The sequence below is a fragment of the Hylobates moloch genome, unplaced genomic scaffold (genome assembly GCF_009828535.3).
Source record: "Hylobates moloch isolate HMO894 unplaced genomic scaffold, HMol_V3 SCAFFOLD_12, whole genome shotgun sequence".
Lineage (NCBI taxonomy): Eukaryota > Metazoa > Chordata > Mammalia > Primates > Hylobatidae > Hylobates > Hylobates moloch.
This window is the reverse complement of record NW_026652287.1, coordinates 38,327,965-38,343,224: the sequence shown is the minus strand read 5'-3', so window position 1 is coordinate 38,343,224 and position 15,260 is coordinate 38,327,965. Positions and strand designations below refer to the sequence as shown.

Sequence of the window (15,260 nt, the reverse complement as noted above, 5' to 3'; positions counted from 1 at the left end):
GGGGAAAACACCCTTCTAGGCCAGGCACAGTGGCTCATGCCTGGAATCCCAGCACTTTGGGAGGCCGAGGTGGGTGGATCACGAAGTCAGGAGTTGAAGACCAGCCTGGCCAAGATGGTGAAACCTCATCTCTACTAAAAATAAAAAAAATTAGCTGGGCATGGTGGTGGGCGCCTGTAATCCCAGCTACTCGGGAGGCTGAAGCAGGAGAATTACTTGAACCCAGGAGGCGGAGGTTGCAGTGAGCCAAGATCATGCCACTGCACTCCAGCCTGGGCGACACAGTGAGACTCCATCTCAAAAACAAACAAAAATAAACCCTTCTAGCTGCCATGAAGGAGGCACTGAGGGACAAGATGGGCGCTGGAGGACCAGGGCAGAGGCTGGGGCCAGTCCTGGGAAGTGCCAGACCCTATGGGGGAGGAGGGGAGGAGACCGTCTTCTGCCCAGGTCTCTGGCTTTGCTGAGCCTGGATTTGGGCTCCTGAGAGGAACAGCACGTTTGAAAGGAAGATGTAGATATCAGATGGGCATGAAGTGCCAGAGGACACCCAGGTGGTGACATCCAGGTGGCCACTGGCTATCCAGGTCTGGCCTTAGGAGCGAGGGCCACGCCAGGCTAGAAATCAGCCCAGAGTTTAGGGATCTGGTGATTAGCCTTGTAAGTGCCTCCGGGTGGGGACCCCACATTTCCCCGTGGGGGTGTCCACACTTATTGCCACAAGTTGGGTAAAGCAGGAGGGAGCCCTGAGAGGCCAAGGACCGCTGGCTCCTAACCGCATCCATCTTCTCCCCAGCCAAGCTGAGGGTGGCCAGACTCCTTTGGATGCCTTCCAGCTTCCAGCCAGCGTGGCCTGTGAGGAGGCATCCAGCCCAGGGCCAGAGCCCACAGGTGAGCCCTACCTCCCACCTCGGCCCCTGGGAAGCTCCAAGGAAACTCTGGGTCCTGGCTGTCCATTCCAGAAGCCACTAGCCACATGCAGCCATTTATATACAATTAAAATTAAAATCCAGGCCAGTGCGGTGGCTCACGCCTGTAATCCTAGCACTTTGGGAGGCCAAGGCGGGTGGATCACGAGGTCAAGAGATCGAGACCAACATGGTGAAACCTTGTCTCTACTAAAAATACAAAAATTAGCTGGGCGTGGTGGCACGCGCCTGTAATCCCAGCTACTCGAAAGGCTGAGGCAGGAGAATCGCTTGAACCCGGGAGGCGGAGATTGCACCACTGCACTCCAGCCTGGCGACAGAGCGAGACTCTGTCTCAAAAAAAAAAAAAAAAAAAAAATTTAAATCCAGGCAGGGGGTGGTGGCTCACGCCTGTAATCCCAGTACTTTGGGAGGCCAAGGCAGGCAGATCACAAGGTCAGGAGATGGAGACCATCCTGGCTAATACGGTGAAACCCCGTCTCTACTAAAAATACAAAAAATTAGCTGGACATGGCGCCATGCTCCTGTAATCCCAACTACTCGGGAGGCTAAGGCAGGAGAATCGCTTGAACCCGGACGGCAGAGGTTGCAGTGAGCCGAGATCATGCCACTGCACTCCAGCCTAGGTGACAAAGTAAGATTAAAAAAAAAAAAAAAAAATTAGCTGGGCATGGTGGCACATGCCTGTAGTCCCAGCTACTCAGGAGGCTGAGGCAGGAGAGTTGCTTCTACCCAGGAGTCAGAGGTTGCAGTGAGCTGAGATCGCACCACTGCACTCCAGCCTGGGTGACAGAGCGAGACTCCGTCTCAAAAAAATAAATAAATAAAATAAAATCCAGGCCAGGCATGGTGGCTTATGCCTGTAAACCCAGAATTTTGGGAGGCTGAGGTAGGAGAATTGCTCTAGCCTAAGAGTTCAAGACAAGCCTGGGCAACATAGTGAGACCCCGTCTCAACAAAAAATTTTAAAACTTAGCCAGGTGTCTTGTAATCCCAGCACTTTGGGAGGCCGAGGCGGGTGGATCACGAGGTCGGGAGATCGAGACCACGGTGAAACCCTGTCTCTACTAAAAATACAAAAAAATTAGCCGGGCGTGGTGGCGGGCGCCTGTAGTCCCAGCTACTTGGAGAGGCTGAGGCAGGAGAATGGCATGAACCCGGGAGGCGGAGCTTGCAGTGAGCCAAGATTGCGCCACTGCACTCCAGCCTGGGCGACACAGCAAGACTCCGTCTCAAAAAAAAAAAAAAAAAAAAAAAAAAAAAAACTTAGCCAGGTGTGGTGGTGCACACTCATAGTCCCAGCTACTCGGGAGGCTGAGGTAGTAGGATTGCTTGAGTCCGGGAGTTAGAGGCTGCACTGAGCTGTGACAGCTGTACTGCACTCCAGCCTGGGTGATGGGGTGAGACCTCTTCTCAAAAAAATTTATTTATTTATTTTTTTGGGTGGACGGAGTTTCACTCTTGTTGCCCAGGCTGGAGTGCAATAGCACAATCTCAGCTCACTGCAACCTCTGCCTCCCGGGTTCAAGTGATTCTTCTGCCTCAGCCTCCCAAGTAGCTGGGATTACAGGCGCCCACCACCATGCCCGGCTAATTTAGTATTTTTAGTAGAGACAGGGTTTCGCCATGTTGGCCAGGCTGGCCTCGAACTCCTGACCTCAGGTGATTCTCCCTCCTCGGCCTCCCAAAGTGCTGGGATTACAGGCATGAGCCACCTTGCCCTGCGAAACAAAACAAAAAACACTTTAAATCCATGTCCTCACTCACACCTGCCACATTTCACATGCACAGTGGTCACATGTGGCCAGTGGCTGCTTCGTGGGACAGTGCAGATGTAGAACATTTCCATTACCACAGAAAGCTCTATCCTGGAAACTTCCATAGAAGAGCACAGGTCTAGACCAGGGTATCTTGATCTCTGCTCTACTGACATTTTAGGGCCAGGTGATTCTGTGTTGGAGGGGACACTGTGGGAGGTTTATTTCACAGCATCCCTGGCCTCTACCCTCTAGATGCCAACGGTACCCTCCCCAGGGCTGTGACACCCCAAAATATCTCCAGACATTGCCAGGTGTCTCCTGGGGACAGAACCAGCTGGCCGGGCACGGTGGCTCACCCCTGTAATCCCAGCGCTTTGGGAGACCGAGGCAGGAGGATCACCTGAGGTCAGGAGTTTGAGACCAGTCTGGCCAACATGGCGACACCCCATCTCTACTTAAAATAGAAAAATTAGCTGGGTGTGGTGGCACACGCCTGTAATCCCAGCTACTGGGGAGGCTGAGGCAGGAGAATAGCTTGAACCCCAGAAGCGGAGGTTGCAGTGAGCCGAGATGGTGCTAGTGCACTCCAGCCTAGGGGACAGAGCAAGACTCCGTCTCAAAAAAAAAAAAAAAAAAAAAGAACCACTCCCAGCTGAGAACTACAGGTCTGGCCCACTGAGCACAGCTCCATTCCACAGATGGGAAGACTGAGGGCTGGGGACACACACAGGCCCTCAGCATCTTCCTCTTCCAGAGCCGGAGCCTCCGACGGAAGGGAAGCAGGCTGCCCCGGCGAAGAACGAGGCCCCCCAGACCCAGGGCAAACGCATCAAAGTGGAGCCCGGCCCGAGGGAAACCAAAGGCTCAGAGGACAGTGGCGACGAGGATCCCTCCGGCCACCCGGCCACACCGCGGCCCGAGTTCACCTCTGTCATCCGGGCAGGGGTCCTGAAGCAGGACCCGGTGCGGCCATGGGGCCTGGCGCCTCCCGGGGAGCCCCCGCCCGCCCTCCTGCACGCGGGCTTCCTGCCGCCGGTGGTGCGGGGCCTGTGCACGCCTGGCGCCATCCGCTACGGCCCCGCGGAGCTGGGCCTGGTGTACCCGCACCTGCAGAGGTTGGGTCCGGGCCCCGCGCTCCCAGAGGCCTTTTACCCGCCCCTGGGCCTGCCCTACCCGGGACCTGCGGGCACCAGGCTGCCGCGGAAGGGGGACTGAGGACTGGCAGAGCCGCCGGCGCTGGACCCTGCGACAACCGGGGTCTCCCAGGACAGTAGACCTGGCTCTGCCCGTAGCCCTGAGAATTAAACGCCGGCTCTCCCTGCAGTGGTTTGGACTCCGGGCTGTGAGCTCCTCTGTCCATTTCTGTCTCCCCGGGGTGCTCGCCTCCCTCTCCCACCACCCGCCCTTCCGCCTCTCCAGTTAGTCCGCTCCTCGCCGCCCTTCCCCAAGGAACACGAACCAGCACTCTGCATCTGGAAGAGGGGAGGTCAGGTTTTAATGTCCCAGTCCTCGGGCGCTGTCGTCCAGCGCCTGCCAGGCCCCACGGCCGTGTTGCTCACTCAGGTGGTGGCCGACCCGCCTCATCAGGGCCTTCCGCGGAGGCCGTCCCGTCGTCCTCGGGCACCAGCTCCACGTCCAGCTCCAGCTGCCCCATGTAGAGGCCCACGGCGCACGCCCAGAGCAGGCTGGCGGCCAGCACGGCGCCCACGCCCACGGCCGCGCCCCCCAGCGTCAGCTGCATGGGCCCTCGCAGCGCCGCGAGGCCCACAGCGTACGAGGCGCTGCCCCACACCACGCACAGGCCGCCCAGCAGGAAGAAGCCTGCGGGAGAGGCAGGGTAGCAACAGGGCCAAGGTCGGGGGATGAAAAGGTATCCCGGGGTGTGGGGGATGGTCTGGGAGCAAAGCCAGGGTTGAGGAGACAGGAACAGAGGCAGGGCCGTGCCAGGGGCTAGACTGCATCTTTGAGAATCAGATGGGAGAGGCGGGGACCATAGCCATGTCCTGGGCCACCCATTCAGATGGACCTAGTGCCTATGGAAGGGGTGTCTTCTGGTGGGGGAAGAATGGGGGTTCTATACTTACTACTGGGAGTGGGATGGGGTGGGAGAGTCTACCCTCACCAGGGCAGGTGGTAGGGGCTCTGCATTCCCTGGTTCCCTGGGGCGAGAGGGGGGGTCTGCACTCACCATATGCTGCTTCCCGACCCATGTCACTCTGCATGAAGGAGATGACCCCGATGCCTGATGCCAGGAGGCCATTGCGGAACCAGGAGAGGAAGGCTGGAGGGAGCGGGACATGGGAGGATTAACATCACCCCCAACCCTACCTCCTCAATCCCCCCTGCCCAGTCAAACTGAGGGGCCTCCCGTCAGCTCACCCCACCCCATCCAGCCACGAGGCATGCCCATCCCAAATCCTCACCTCTTCCAGGAAGCCCCTCACCTAACCATATCCCCCCACATCCTCTCTGGCCTCCACCTCAGTGCCCCTCTCCCCCAAACTCTGTAACACTAAGGATTCAAGAGCCAGGTGCGGTGGCTCACGCCTGTAATCCCAGCACTTTGGGAGGCCAAGGCAGGCGGATCATGAGGTCAGAAGTTTGAGACCAGCCTGGCCAACATAGTCAAACCCCGTCTCTACTAAAAATATTAAAATTAGGGTGTGGTGGCACGTGCCCGTAGTCCCAGCTACTCGGGAAGCTGAGGGAGGAGAATCACTTGAATCTGGGAGGCGGAGGTTGCAGCGAGCCAAGATCATGCCACTGCACTCCAGCCTGGGCAACAGAGCAAGACTCCGTCTCAAAAAAATAAAGGATTCAAGATAGTCCCTGCAGAATGTGGAGGACAATCTAGGGACAAAGTTGCAGAACCTCCATCTGAGGAGCCATCTTGGCCAACCCCCTCCCTCTATGTGTACCCCCACGGCCTGCCCACTCACTTCTTTCTCAGAACTCTGGGACAAACTGTTTCCTAACCCAGGCCGCTCTTCAGCCTCACCCTTCCTTTCCTTCAAATGCCGTCATCTCCTACCGAGTATGGCCTGGGCCAATCCCATCCACGTCCGTCCCCATTCAAGTCCTTTACAAACAGCCCACCACACCCTATATCTAGATTCCCGGTCCTGGCCAGGTGAGGTGGCTCACACCTGTAATCCCAGCACTTTGGGAAGCCAAGGCAGGAGGACTGTCTGAGCCCAAGAGTTCAGACCAGCCTAGGCAACAAAGCAAGACCCCGTCTCTACATAAATTAAAATAGTTGGGCGCGGTGGTGTATGCCTGTAGCTCCAGCTAAGCAGGAAACTGAGGCAAGAGGATGGCTTGAGCCCAGGAGTTCAAGGCTGCAGTGGGCTACGACTGCGCCACTGCACTCCAGCCTGGATGACAGAGCAAGACACTGTCATTAAAAAAATAAAATTAAAAAAAATACATAGCCAGTCCGCTCCATTCTGGACCTCGCCTCCGTCACAAGCCCCGCCCCCTGCAACCTAGATCACCTGCCCCTCCAATCAGCAGAGAGCTTTTTCCCGATTGGTTGTCCCCTCCTCCAATCCTGAACTTCCCCCTCTTCTGCGGGGATCCACACTCCCGCTCTCTGCACAGTGGTGGCCTCTGCAGTCGGGACGGACCCATCTTGTACCCAACTCCACAGACCCTAAGCTCTCCCTAGAAGCCCCTCTCCCCACGGCAGGCGCGATTCTACAAGGCTACCTCGCGCAACCCTACCACCCTCTCCAATCCCTACGGTGCCCTGTTACCCGGGGGTCTTCGTTCTCCCCGCAAGCCCATCCTCTCTGCGGGCACCTGCGCTCTTGCAGTCTGCGCTTCCTTGGGCTCACACTGAAGCCCTTCTGGGAGCCGAGCCCGGGCCCCGTTTCCTGCAGAAGCCCCCGCCCCATCGAGGTCCCACGCGCGCCCGGGACCCCCGTCCCATCCGCACCGCCCCCACCCCCAGCCGCCGACCTGTCTCGTGCGCCTTTCGGAGGAGCCAGGCGTCCGCACGATCCAGCTCGGACACTGGGGGTGGCGAAGCCCCGGCGCGGGGACCGTGGCCTGGGGCGAAGGACCCCCGGGCGCCCCCGCTCCGGGGCCGCTGGGGCGGCAGTAGCGACCTCCGGAAGCGGAGACGGGCCAGGCGAGCAGCCCGAGCCCACCACCAGCCGCCTCCCATGATTCGCACTACGGCCGCCGCGCGCCGTACCGCCCCACGGGCCTCCGGTAGGTTGCAACCCGTGTCACTCAGGATCAGTGGCTTACCCATTGGCTATGCGCTCGCCACTCAGGTCCGTCGTGAACTGTCCATTGGTTGGAATGGTAGTGATTCCCTCCTCTGTCATCTAGGCCGGTAGTGCGCGTCCCTCCTTGATTTTGTCACTGGACTACCAATCCCAGCGATCATTGCGCTCGGGGAGAGCCGATCTTCAGAAGTCGCCGGCGAGATGTCTGCTGGGACTTGTAGTTTTAATTCTATCTTTTTAACGGAGTACATGCTGAACACCTATTGTAGTTGTTTCTTTTTTTCTTTCTTTCTTTCTTTCTTTCTTTCTTTCTTTCTTTCTTTCTTTCTTTCTTTCTTTCTTTTTCTCTTTCTCTTTCTTTCTTTTCTTTTCTTTCTTTCTTTCTTTCTCTTTCTTCTTTCTCTTTTTCCCTCCCTCCTTCCCTCCCTTCCTTCCTTCCTTTTCTTTTATTTTCTTCCCCCCCCTCCCCGAGACTGAGTCTTGCTCTGTCACCCAGGCTGGAGTGCAGTGGTGCGATCTCGGCCGGGAAGCAGAGGTTGCAGTGATTCTCCTGCCTCAGCCTCCTGAGTAGCTGGGATTATAGGCATGCGCCACCACGGCCAGCTAATTTTTGTATCTTTAGTAGAGACAGGGTTTCACCATGTTGGCCAGGCTGGTCTCGAACTCCTGACCTCAAGTGATCCACCCACCTCGGCCTCCAAAAGTGCTGGGATTACAGACGTGAGCCACCGTGCCCGGCCAGGTCTGTCTCTTTAAGGCAGATTTGTTTTCTCTGCCCTGACCCACTCTGGGATTCAGCTTTGCCTTCTCTCATCAGCATAAACCATTTCACTAGCCAGGAATGTGAAAAATGTGTCTGGAATATTTTCAATTTGCACTTAATCCCATTTAAAGCTTCACATTCATTGCAAGTCTGCAGGCTATGCAGTGCAGTCCATTTGAACTCCCTCCTCAAGTTTAACCCCCTTGCTAGCTCCCCTACTTTTCCTCTTCATAAAATCCAAGCCCGGGCCGGGCACCGTGGCTCACATCTGTAATCCCACCACTTTGGGAGGCTGAGGCGGGCAGATCACGAGATCAGGAGTTCGAGACCAGCCTGACCAACATGGTGAAACCCCGTCTCTACTAAAAATACAAAAATTAGGCATGGTGGCAGGCGCCTGTAATCCCAGCTACTTGGGAGGCTGAGGCAGGAGAATCATTTGAACCTGGGAGGCGGAGGTTGCAATGATCTGAAATAGTGCCACTGCATTCCAGCCTGGGCGACAGAGTGAGACTCCATCTTCTTTTTTTTGTTTTTTTTTTTTTGAGATGGAGTGTGGCTGTGTCGCCCAGGCTGGAGTGCAGTCGTGTGGTCTCGGCTCACTGCGAGCTCCGCCTCCCGGGTTCACGCCATTCTCCTGCCTCAGCCTCCCGAGTAGCTGGGACTATGGGCGCCCGCCACCACACTGGCTAATTTTTTTTTGTATTTTTAGTAGAGACGGGGTTTCACCATGTTAGCCAGGATGGTCTCGATCTCCTGACCTCGAGATCCGCCCGCCTCGGCCTCCCAAAGTGCTGGGATTACAGGCGTGAGCCACCGCGCCCAGCTGAGACTCCATCTTAAAAAAGAAAAAAAAACGGCCGGGCGCAGTGGCTCACGCCTGTAATCCCAGCACTTTGGGTGGCCGAGGCGGGCGGATCACCAGGTCAGGAGATCGAGACCATCCTGGCTAACGCGGTGAAACCCCGTCTCTACTAAAAATACAAAAAATTAGCCGGGCGTGGTGGCGGGCGCCCATAGTCCCAGCTACCAGGGAGGCTGAGGCAGGAAAATGGCGTGAACCCGGGAGGCGGAGCTTGCAGTGAGCCGAGATCGTGCCACTGCTCTCCAGCCTGGGCGACAGTGTGAGACTCCGTCTCAAAAAAAAAGAAAAGAAAAAAAACAATCCAAGCCCTACTTAGTGAAAGATAAAGGAGCTGATTTTAAGAGGGGCCTGGCCCAGCAGGCTTTGTAGCCAAGGTCCAAAGGGGCAGTGGAGGGCTCTGGAACGTCTTCCTCTCATTGGTGGGTTTAAGCTGGAGAGCAACATCACCAGATGCACATTTAGAGGATCCTCTGAGGCTGAACACAGGGGGCTTATGCCTGTAATCCAAGTGCTTTGTGGGGCTGAGGTGGGAGGATGGCTTGAGGCCAGGAATTCAAGACCAGCCTGGGCAACAAAATGAAACCTCTTTTCATTTTTTGTTTGTTTTGAGACAGAGTCTCACTGTGTCGCCCAGACTGGAGTGCAGTGGCACCATCTCACTTCACTGCAACCTCTGCCTCCGGGGTCCAAGCAATTCTCCTGCCTCAGCCTACTGAGTAGCTGGGATTTTAGGCATGTGCCACCATGCCAGGCTAATTTTTTTTTTTTTTTTTTTTGAGATGGAGTTTCATTGTTGTTGACCAGGCTGGGGTGCCATGGTGAGATCTCAGCTTGCTGCAACCTCTGCCTCCCGGGTTCAAGCGATTCTCCTGCCTCAGCTTCCCTAGTAGCTGGGACTACAGGCGCCCGCCATCACACCCAGCTAATTTTTTGTATTTTCAGTAGAGATGGGTTTTCACTATGTTGGCCATGGCTGGTCTTGAACTCCTGACCTCAAGTGATCCACCAGCCTAGGCCTCCCAAAGTGCTGGGATTATAGGCATGAGCCACCACACCTGGCTTTAACATTTTTTTCTGATCAAGGGTTCACAGTTGCCCTTTTCTTGTTTTTTATTTTCATTTTGTATAGAGACAGGGTCTCCCTACGTTGCCTGGGATAGTCTCAAACTCCTGGGCTCAAGCGATCCTCCTGCCTCAGCCTCCCAAAGTGCTGGGATTATAGGCATGAGCCACCTTGCCTAGCCTAGCTGCCCCCATCTGACTGCTGCTTTGCCTAGAGCAAACTTGATTCAGGTTTATCTCCTTCCATGGGCCCCTGAACTTCTAGCTCACCCTCAAGTCTGAGCAAGCAATGAAATGCTCCTCCTGGTTAGCTTATCCTGAGAACTGCCTGACCTCACATAGCCCTGTTTCCTGTTGAATGATGCAGTCGGCTTAGTCCCTGTCATCTACCCAACCTTCCCAGACTGCAAAGCCCCGTTAACATAGAAAATGAATGGCTTTTCTTGTTTGGTTTTGAGGTGCTTGCAGATTTCTGAGACTAGGACATTCTCCCTAATGCAACAAACTTTATGAAGTTTCTCAGTATTTAAGTTTGGATATGTTGTTTTCTTTTCTTTCTTTCTTTTTTTTTTGAGACAGAGTTTCACTCTTGTTGCCCAGGCTGGAGTGCAATGGCACGATCTCAGCTCACTGCAACCTCCGCCAACGGAGCATGGTGGCACACGCCTGTAATCTGAGCTACGCCAGAGGTTTGCTAATTTGCTAGAATTCACAGAACTGGGCGGAGTGCAGTGGCTCACGCCTGTAATCCCGGCACTTTGGGAGGCTGAGGTGGGCAGATCACTTGAGGCTAGGAGTTCAAGACCTGCCATGGCCAACATGGTGAAACCCCATCTCTACTAAAAATACAAAAATTAGCCAGGTGTGGTGGCACATGCCTGTAGTCCCAGCTACTCGGGAGGCTGAGGCACAAGAATTGCTTCATCTTGGGAAGTGGAGGTTGCAGTGAGCTAAGATCACACCACTGCACTCCAGCCTGGGAAGCAGAGAGAGATTCTTGTCTCAAAAAATAAACAAACAAAAAGGCCAGGCGCGGTGGTTCACACCTGCAAACGCAGCACTTTGGGAGGCCGAGGCGGGCAGAACACGAGGTCAGGAAATAGAGACCATCCTGGCTAACACGGTGAAAACCCATCTCTACTAAAAATAAAAAAATTAGCCTGGCATGGTGGCACACACCTGTAGTCCCAGCTACTTGGGAGGCTGAGGCAGGAGAATTGCTTGAATCCGGGAGGCGGAGGTTGCAGTGAGCCAAGATCATGCCACTGCACTCCAGCCTGGGCAACAGAGAGAGACTCCATCTCAAAAAAAGAAGAAGAAGAAGAAGAAGAAGAAGAATTAATTGAAAGCTGTCATGCTCCCAGATATGGTGTATTACGGTGCAAGAATACAGGTGAAAATCAGTAAATCAGTCCAGGGAAGACGGGCATTCGGCAGAGCCTGGGGGCGGGGTCCCATCCTGAGGCTTCCAGCCCTCTTGTCCCCATGGAATGTGGACAGCACTCACTTTACCCAGCAACAGTGTGTGATGGTACACGTGGAGCTTTGTCGACCAGGGAAGCTCTCGGAAGCCTCACTGTCCAGAACCTTCATTACCCCTGAGACGCGTAAACCCAGTCATCCTCCATGAGACTGAGGTGACCTCAGTCGCCAGCCCTTCCAGAGGTCAGATGATACCCTGTGGCCCCAGGGCCCTACCCTGAGTCACATTGTTACTAGCTAGTTGGCCCAAGGCTGATAGGTAAACCAAGACAATCTTATCAGGAACGACATTCCAGAGATTTAGAGGAGGTGACCTCAAAGGCACTGAGGACAAAGGTCTTACCTCTCTTTGGGGAAGGTTAAATTCTTCATTACACTGAACCAAACAATGCAGGCCGACTCCAGAAGCTGAAAAAAGACAAAGAAATGAATTCTCCTCTGAGTCCCCCGAGCAGGAACACAACCCAGCTGACATATTCGTTTTATTTATTTATTTTTTTTTTTTTTTTACTTTTTTTTTTTTTTTTTTTGAGACAGAGTCTCACTCAGTCGCCCAGGCTGGAGTGCAGTGGCTCAATCTCCACTCGCTGCAAGCTCCGCCTCCTGGGTTCACGCCATTCTCCTGCCTCAGCCTCCCGGATAGCTGGGACTACAGGCCCCTGCCACCACGCACAGCTAATTTTTTTGTATTTTTTTAGTAGAGACAGGGTTTCACCGTGTTAGCCAGGATGGTCTCAATCTCCTGACCTCGTGATCCGCCTGCCTCGGCCTCCCAAAGTGTTGGGATTACAGGCGTGAGCCACCGTGCTGGGCCTATTTTTTACTTTTAATTAATTTTTTGAGACAGGGTCTCACTCTGTCACCCAGGCTGGAGTGCAGTGGCTTCATCTTGGCTCACTGCAACCTCGGCTTTCAGGGCTCAGCCTCCCGAGTAACTGGGACCACAGGCATGCACCACCACACCTGGCTACTTTTTGTATTTTCTGTAGAGATGGGGGTCTCACCATATTGTTCAGGCTGGCTTAAACTCCTGGGTTCAAGCCATACACCCACCTCAGCCCCTAGAGTGTTGAGATTAGAGGTGTGAGCCACTGCACCCTGCCAATTTTATTTTAATTTGTATTTTTGTGACAGGGTCTTGCTCTGTCACCCAAGCTGGAGTGCAGTGGTGCGAGTATGGCTCCCTGCAACCTAGACCTCCCCAGCTCCAGTGACCCTCCCCTCTCAGTCTCTGGAGTAGCTGGGACTACAGGAGTGAACCACCATACCCGGCTAATATTTTTTTGTTTTGTTTTTCTGATGGAGTCTCGCTTTGTTGCCAGGCTGGAGTGCAGTGGCACGATCTCGGCTCACTGCAATCTCCACCTCCCAGGTTCAAGTGATTCTGCTGCCTCAGCCTCCTGAGTAGCTGGGAGTACAGGCACACACCACCACACCCAGCTAATTTTTGTAATTTTAGTAGAGACAGGGTTTCACCACATTGGCCAGGATGGTCTCAATCTCTTGACCTTGTGATCTGCCTGCCTCGGCCTCCTAAAGTGCTGGGATTACAGGTGTGAGCCACCACGCTCGGCCCTATTTTTGGATTTTTTGGTAGAGACGGGATCTTGCCATGTTGCCCAGACTGGTCTCGAACTCCTGGGCTCAAGAGCTCCTCCCACCTTGGCCTCCTAAAGTGCTGGGATTACAGGTGTGAGCCACCACACCTGGCTGCATTTTGGTTTTAGACTTCCGATCTTCAGAACTGTAAGAGAATACATTTGTGGCCGGGTGCAGTGGCTCACACCTATAATCCCAGCACTTTGGAAGGCCGAGGTGGGTGGATCACCCAAGGTCAGGAGTTAGAGATCAGCCTGGCCAAGGAACGTGGTGAAACCCCGTCTCTACTAAAAATGCAAAAATTAGCTGGGCGTGGTGGCGGGTGCCTATAATCCCAGTTACTAGAGAGGCTGAGGTAGGGGAATTGCTTGAACTCAGGAGATGGAGGTTGCAGGGAGCTGAGATCATGCCACTGCACTCCAGCCTGGGTGACAGAACAAGACTCTGTCTCAAAAATAAATAAATAAATAATAAGTAAATAAGTAGAATACATTTGTGTTGTTTTAAGCCACTAGGTTTTCAGTCATTTGTTACAGTGGCAACAGAGAATACAGTTATGAAACCCAACAATGGATATAGTTGTGAGGACATGAGAAGTCTACAGAGGAAAGTAAAAGGAAGAAGGGTGGGGAAGGGAGGGTGAAGAAAAAATAATAAAAGGAAAGAAAAGAAAGTAGATGGAATGATGGTTCAGATGTAATAATTTTATTTTATTTATTTATTTCTTTGAGACGGAGTCTTACTCTGTCGCCCAGGCTGCAGTGCAGTGGTGTGATCTCAGCTCACTGCAGCCTCCGCCTCCTGGGTTCAAGCAATTCTCCTCCTTCAGCCTCCCAAGTAGCTATTACAGGCGCCTGCCACTACACCTGGCTAATTTTTGCATTTTTAGTAGAGACGGGGTTTCACCATGTTGGCCAGGCTGGTCTTGAACTCCTGACCTTAGGTGATCTGCCCGCCTTAGAGGTTGCAGCGAGCTGAGATTGTGCCACTGCATTCCAGCCTGGGCTACAGAGTGAGATTCTATCTCAAAAAAAAAAAAAAAGAAAGAAAAGAAAATAAAGAGAGCAGGGTAACAGAGTTAATTGTTGTCCCCTAAAACATATTTCTACATCCTAAGCCCTGGAACCTGTAAATGAACTAATGAACTGTATTTGGAAACAGGGTCTTTAAAAAAAAAAAATATATATATATATATATATATATATATATAAGCTCTCACTGTTGTCCAGGCCGGAGTGTGGTGGTGTGATCACAGCTCACAGCAGCCTTGACCTCCCAGGCTCAAGGGATCCTCCTGCCTCAGCCTCCCAAGTAGCTGGGACTACAGGTGCGCCCACCACACCCAGCTAATTTTTCTTGTATTTTGTAGAGATGGGGGTCTTCCTGTGTTGCCCAGGCTGGCCTTGAACTCTTGGCATCAAGCAATCCTCCTGCCTTTGCAGCCCAAATTGCTGAGATTACAGGGGTGAGCTGGGAAACAGGATATTTAATGATATTAAACAGGATATTTAATTTGGCTGGGAAACAGGATATTTAATGAAAGATCTCAAGATGAGATTACTCTTGATTACCTGGTTGGGTTCTAAATCCAGTGACAAGAGTCTTTTGAGTGAGTTTGTCTGTCACCAGGTGAGTGCACTGATCCGGTCATGCAATCTGCCTCCGGTTCAGCCTTCTCCTGCCTCAGCCTCCGAGTGGGTATAGGCCCGCCGACATTTTTGTATTTTTAGTAGAGATGGGGTTTCACCGTGTTAGCCAGGATGGTCTCCATCTCCTGATCTCGTGATCCACCCACCTCGGTCTCCCAAAGTGCTGGGATTACAGGTGTGAGCCACTGCGCCGGACTGAGTATTTCTAAGAGACAGAAGACAGACACAGAGGAGAAAGCCCTGGGAAAAGACGGAGGCAGAGATTGAAGCGATGTCACAAGCCCAGGATTGCCCACGGCCACCAGAAGCCAGGAGTGGAAAGAAAGGATTCTCCCTAGAGCCTCAGAGGGAGCCTGGCCCTGTGGACACCTTGATGGTGCACTTCTGGCCTCTAGAACAAATTTCTGTCATGTGAAGCCACCCAGTCTGTGGAGATATGTAGGCAGCCCTGGGGCTCTAATACCAATGGAATGCCAAAATGGAATTTAGAAAATGCGATCAGCCAGCCGGGCGCAGTCGCTCACACCTGTAATCCCAGCACTTTGGGAGGCTGAGGCAGGTGGATCACCTGAGGCTGGGAGTTTGAGACGAGTCTGGCCAACATGGTGAAACTCCATCTCTGCTAAAAATACAATTAGCTGGGTGTGGTGGCAGGCACCTGTAGTGCCAGTGACTCGGGAGCCTGAGGCAGGAGCATCGCTTGAACTGGGGAGGCAGAGGTTGCAGTGAGCCAAGATAGCACCACTGCACTCCAGCCTGGCGGACAGATTGAGACCCTGCCACAAAAGAAAACAAAAGAAAAACAAAAACCAAGAAAATACAGTAAACAGTTAACACCTGTAGAATCTGGGCAGTGGATCAGGGCAGGTACTCAAAGCGCACCTGGCACCAGTTGTTGGTCCCAGTGTCCAGGTAA

At 53.6% G+C, this 15,260-nt stretch overlaps 2 protein-coding genes across 4 annotated transcripts in view; one reads left to right on the top strand and one right to left on the bottom strand.

The window, feature by feature from the left end:
• The window catches only part of NPAS1 (neuronal PAS domain protein 1), a 29,352-nt gene extending 25,348 nt beyond the window's left edge, over positions 1 to 4,004 (top strand). For all 3 annotated transcript variants that reach the window (XM_032169364.2, XM_032169363.2, XM_032169365.2), the window contains exons 11-12: positions 797 to 891; positions 3,444 to 4,004. In XM_032169364.2, coding sequence (XP_032025255.1) covers positions 797 to 891; positions 3,444 to 3,904 — 556 coding nt within the window. In that variant the 3' untranslated portion in view covers positions 3,905 to 4,004. The remainder of the gene's footprint in view (positions 1 to 796; positions 892 to 3,443) is intronic.
• A 158-nt stretch (positions 4,005 to 4,162) lies between these two features.
• On the bottom strand, positions 4,163 to 6,873 carry TMEM160 (transmembrane protein 160). Its single transcript, XM_032169362.2, has 3 exons — positions 6,650 to 6,873; positions 4,878 to 4,970; positions 4,163 to 4,510 (listed from the first exon to the last, which is right to left on the bottom strand). Exons 1-3 carry the CDS (start codon positions 6,855 to 6,857, stop codon positions 4,245 to 4,247), a joined length of 567 nt encoding a protein of 188 aa, XP_032025253.1. The 5' UTR covers positions 6,858 to 6,873; the 3' UTR covers positions 4,163 to 4,244.
• Positions 6,874 to 15,260: the final 8,387 nt, after the last annotated feature.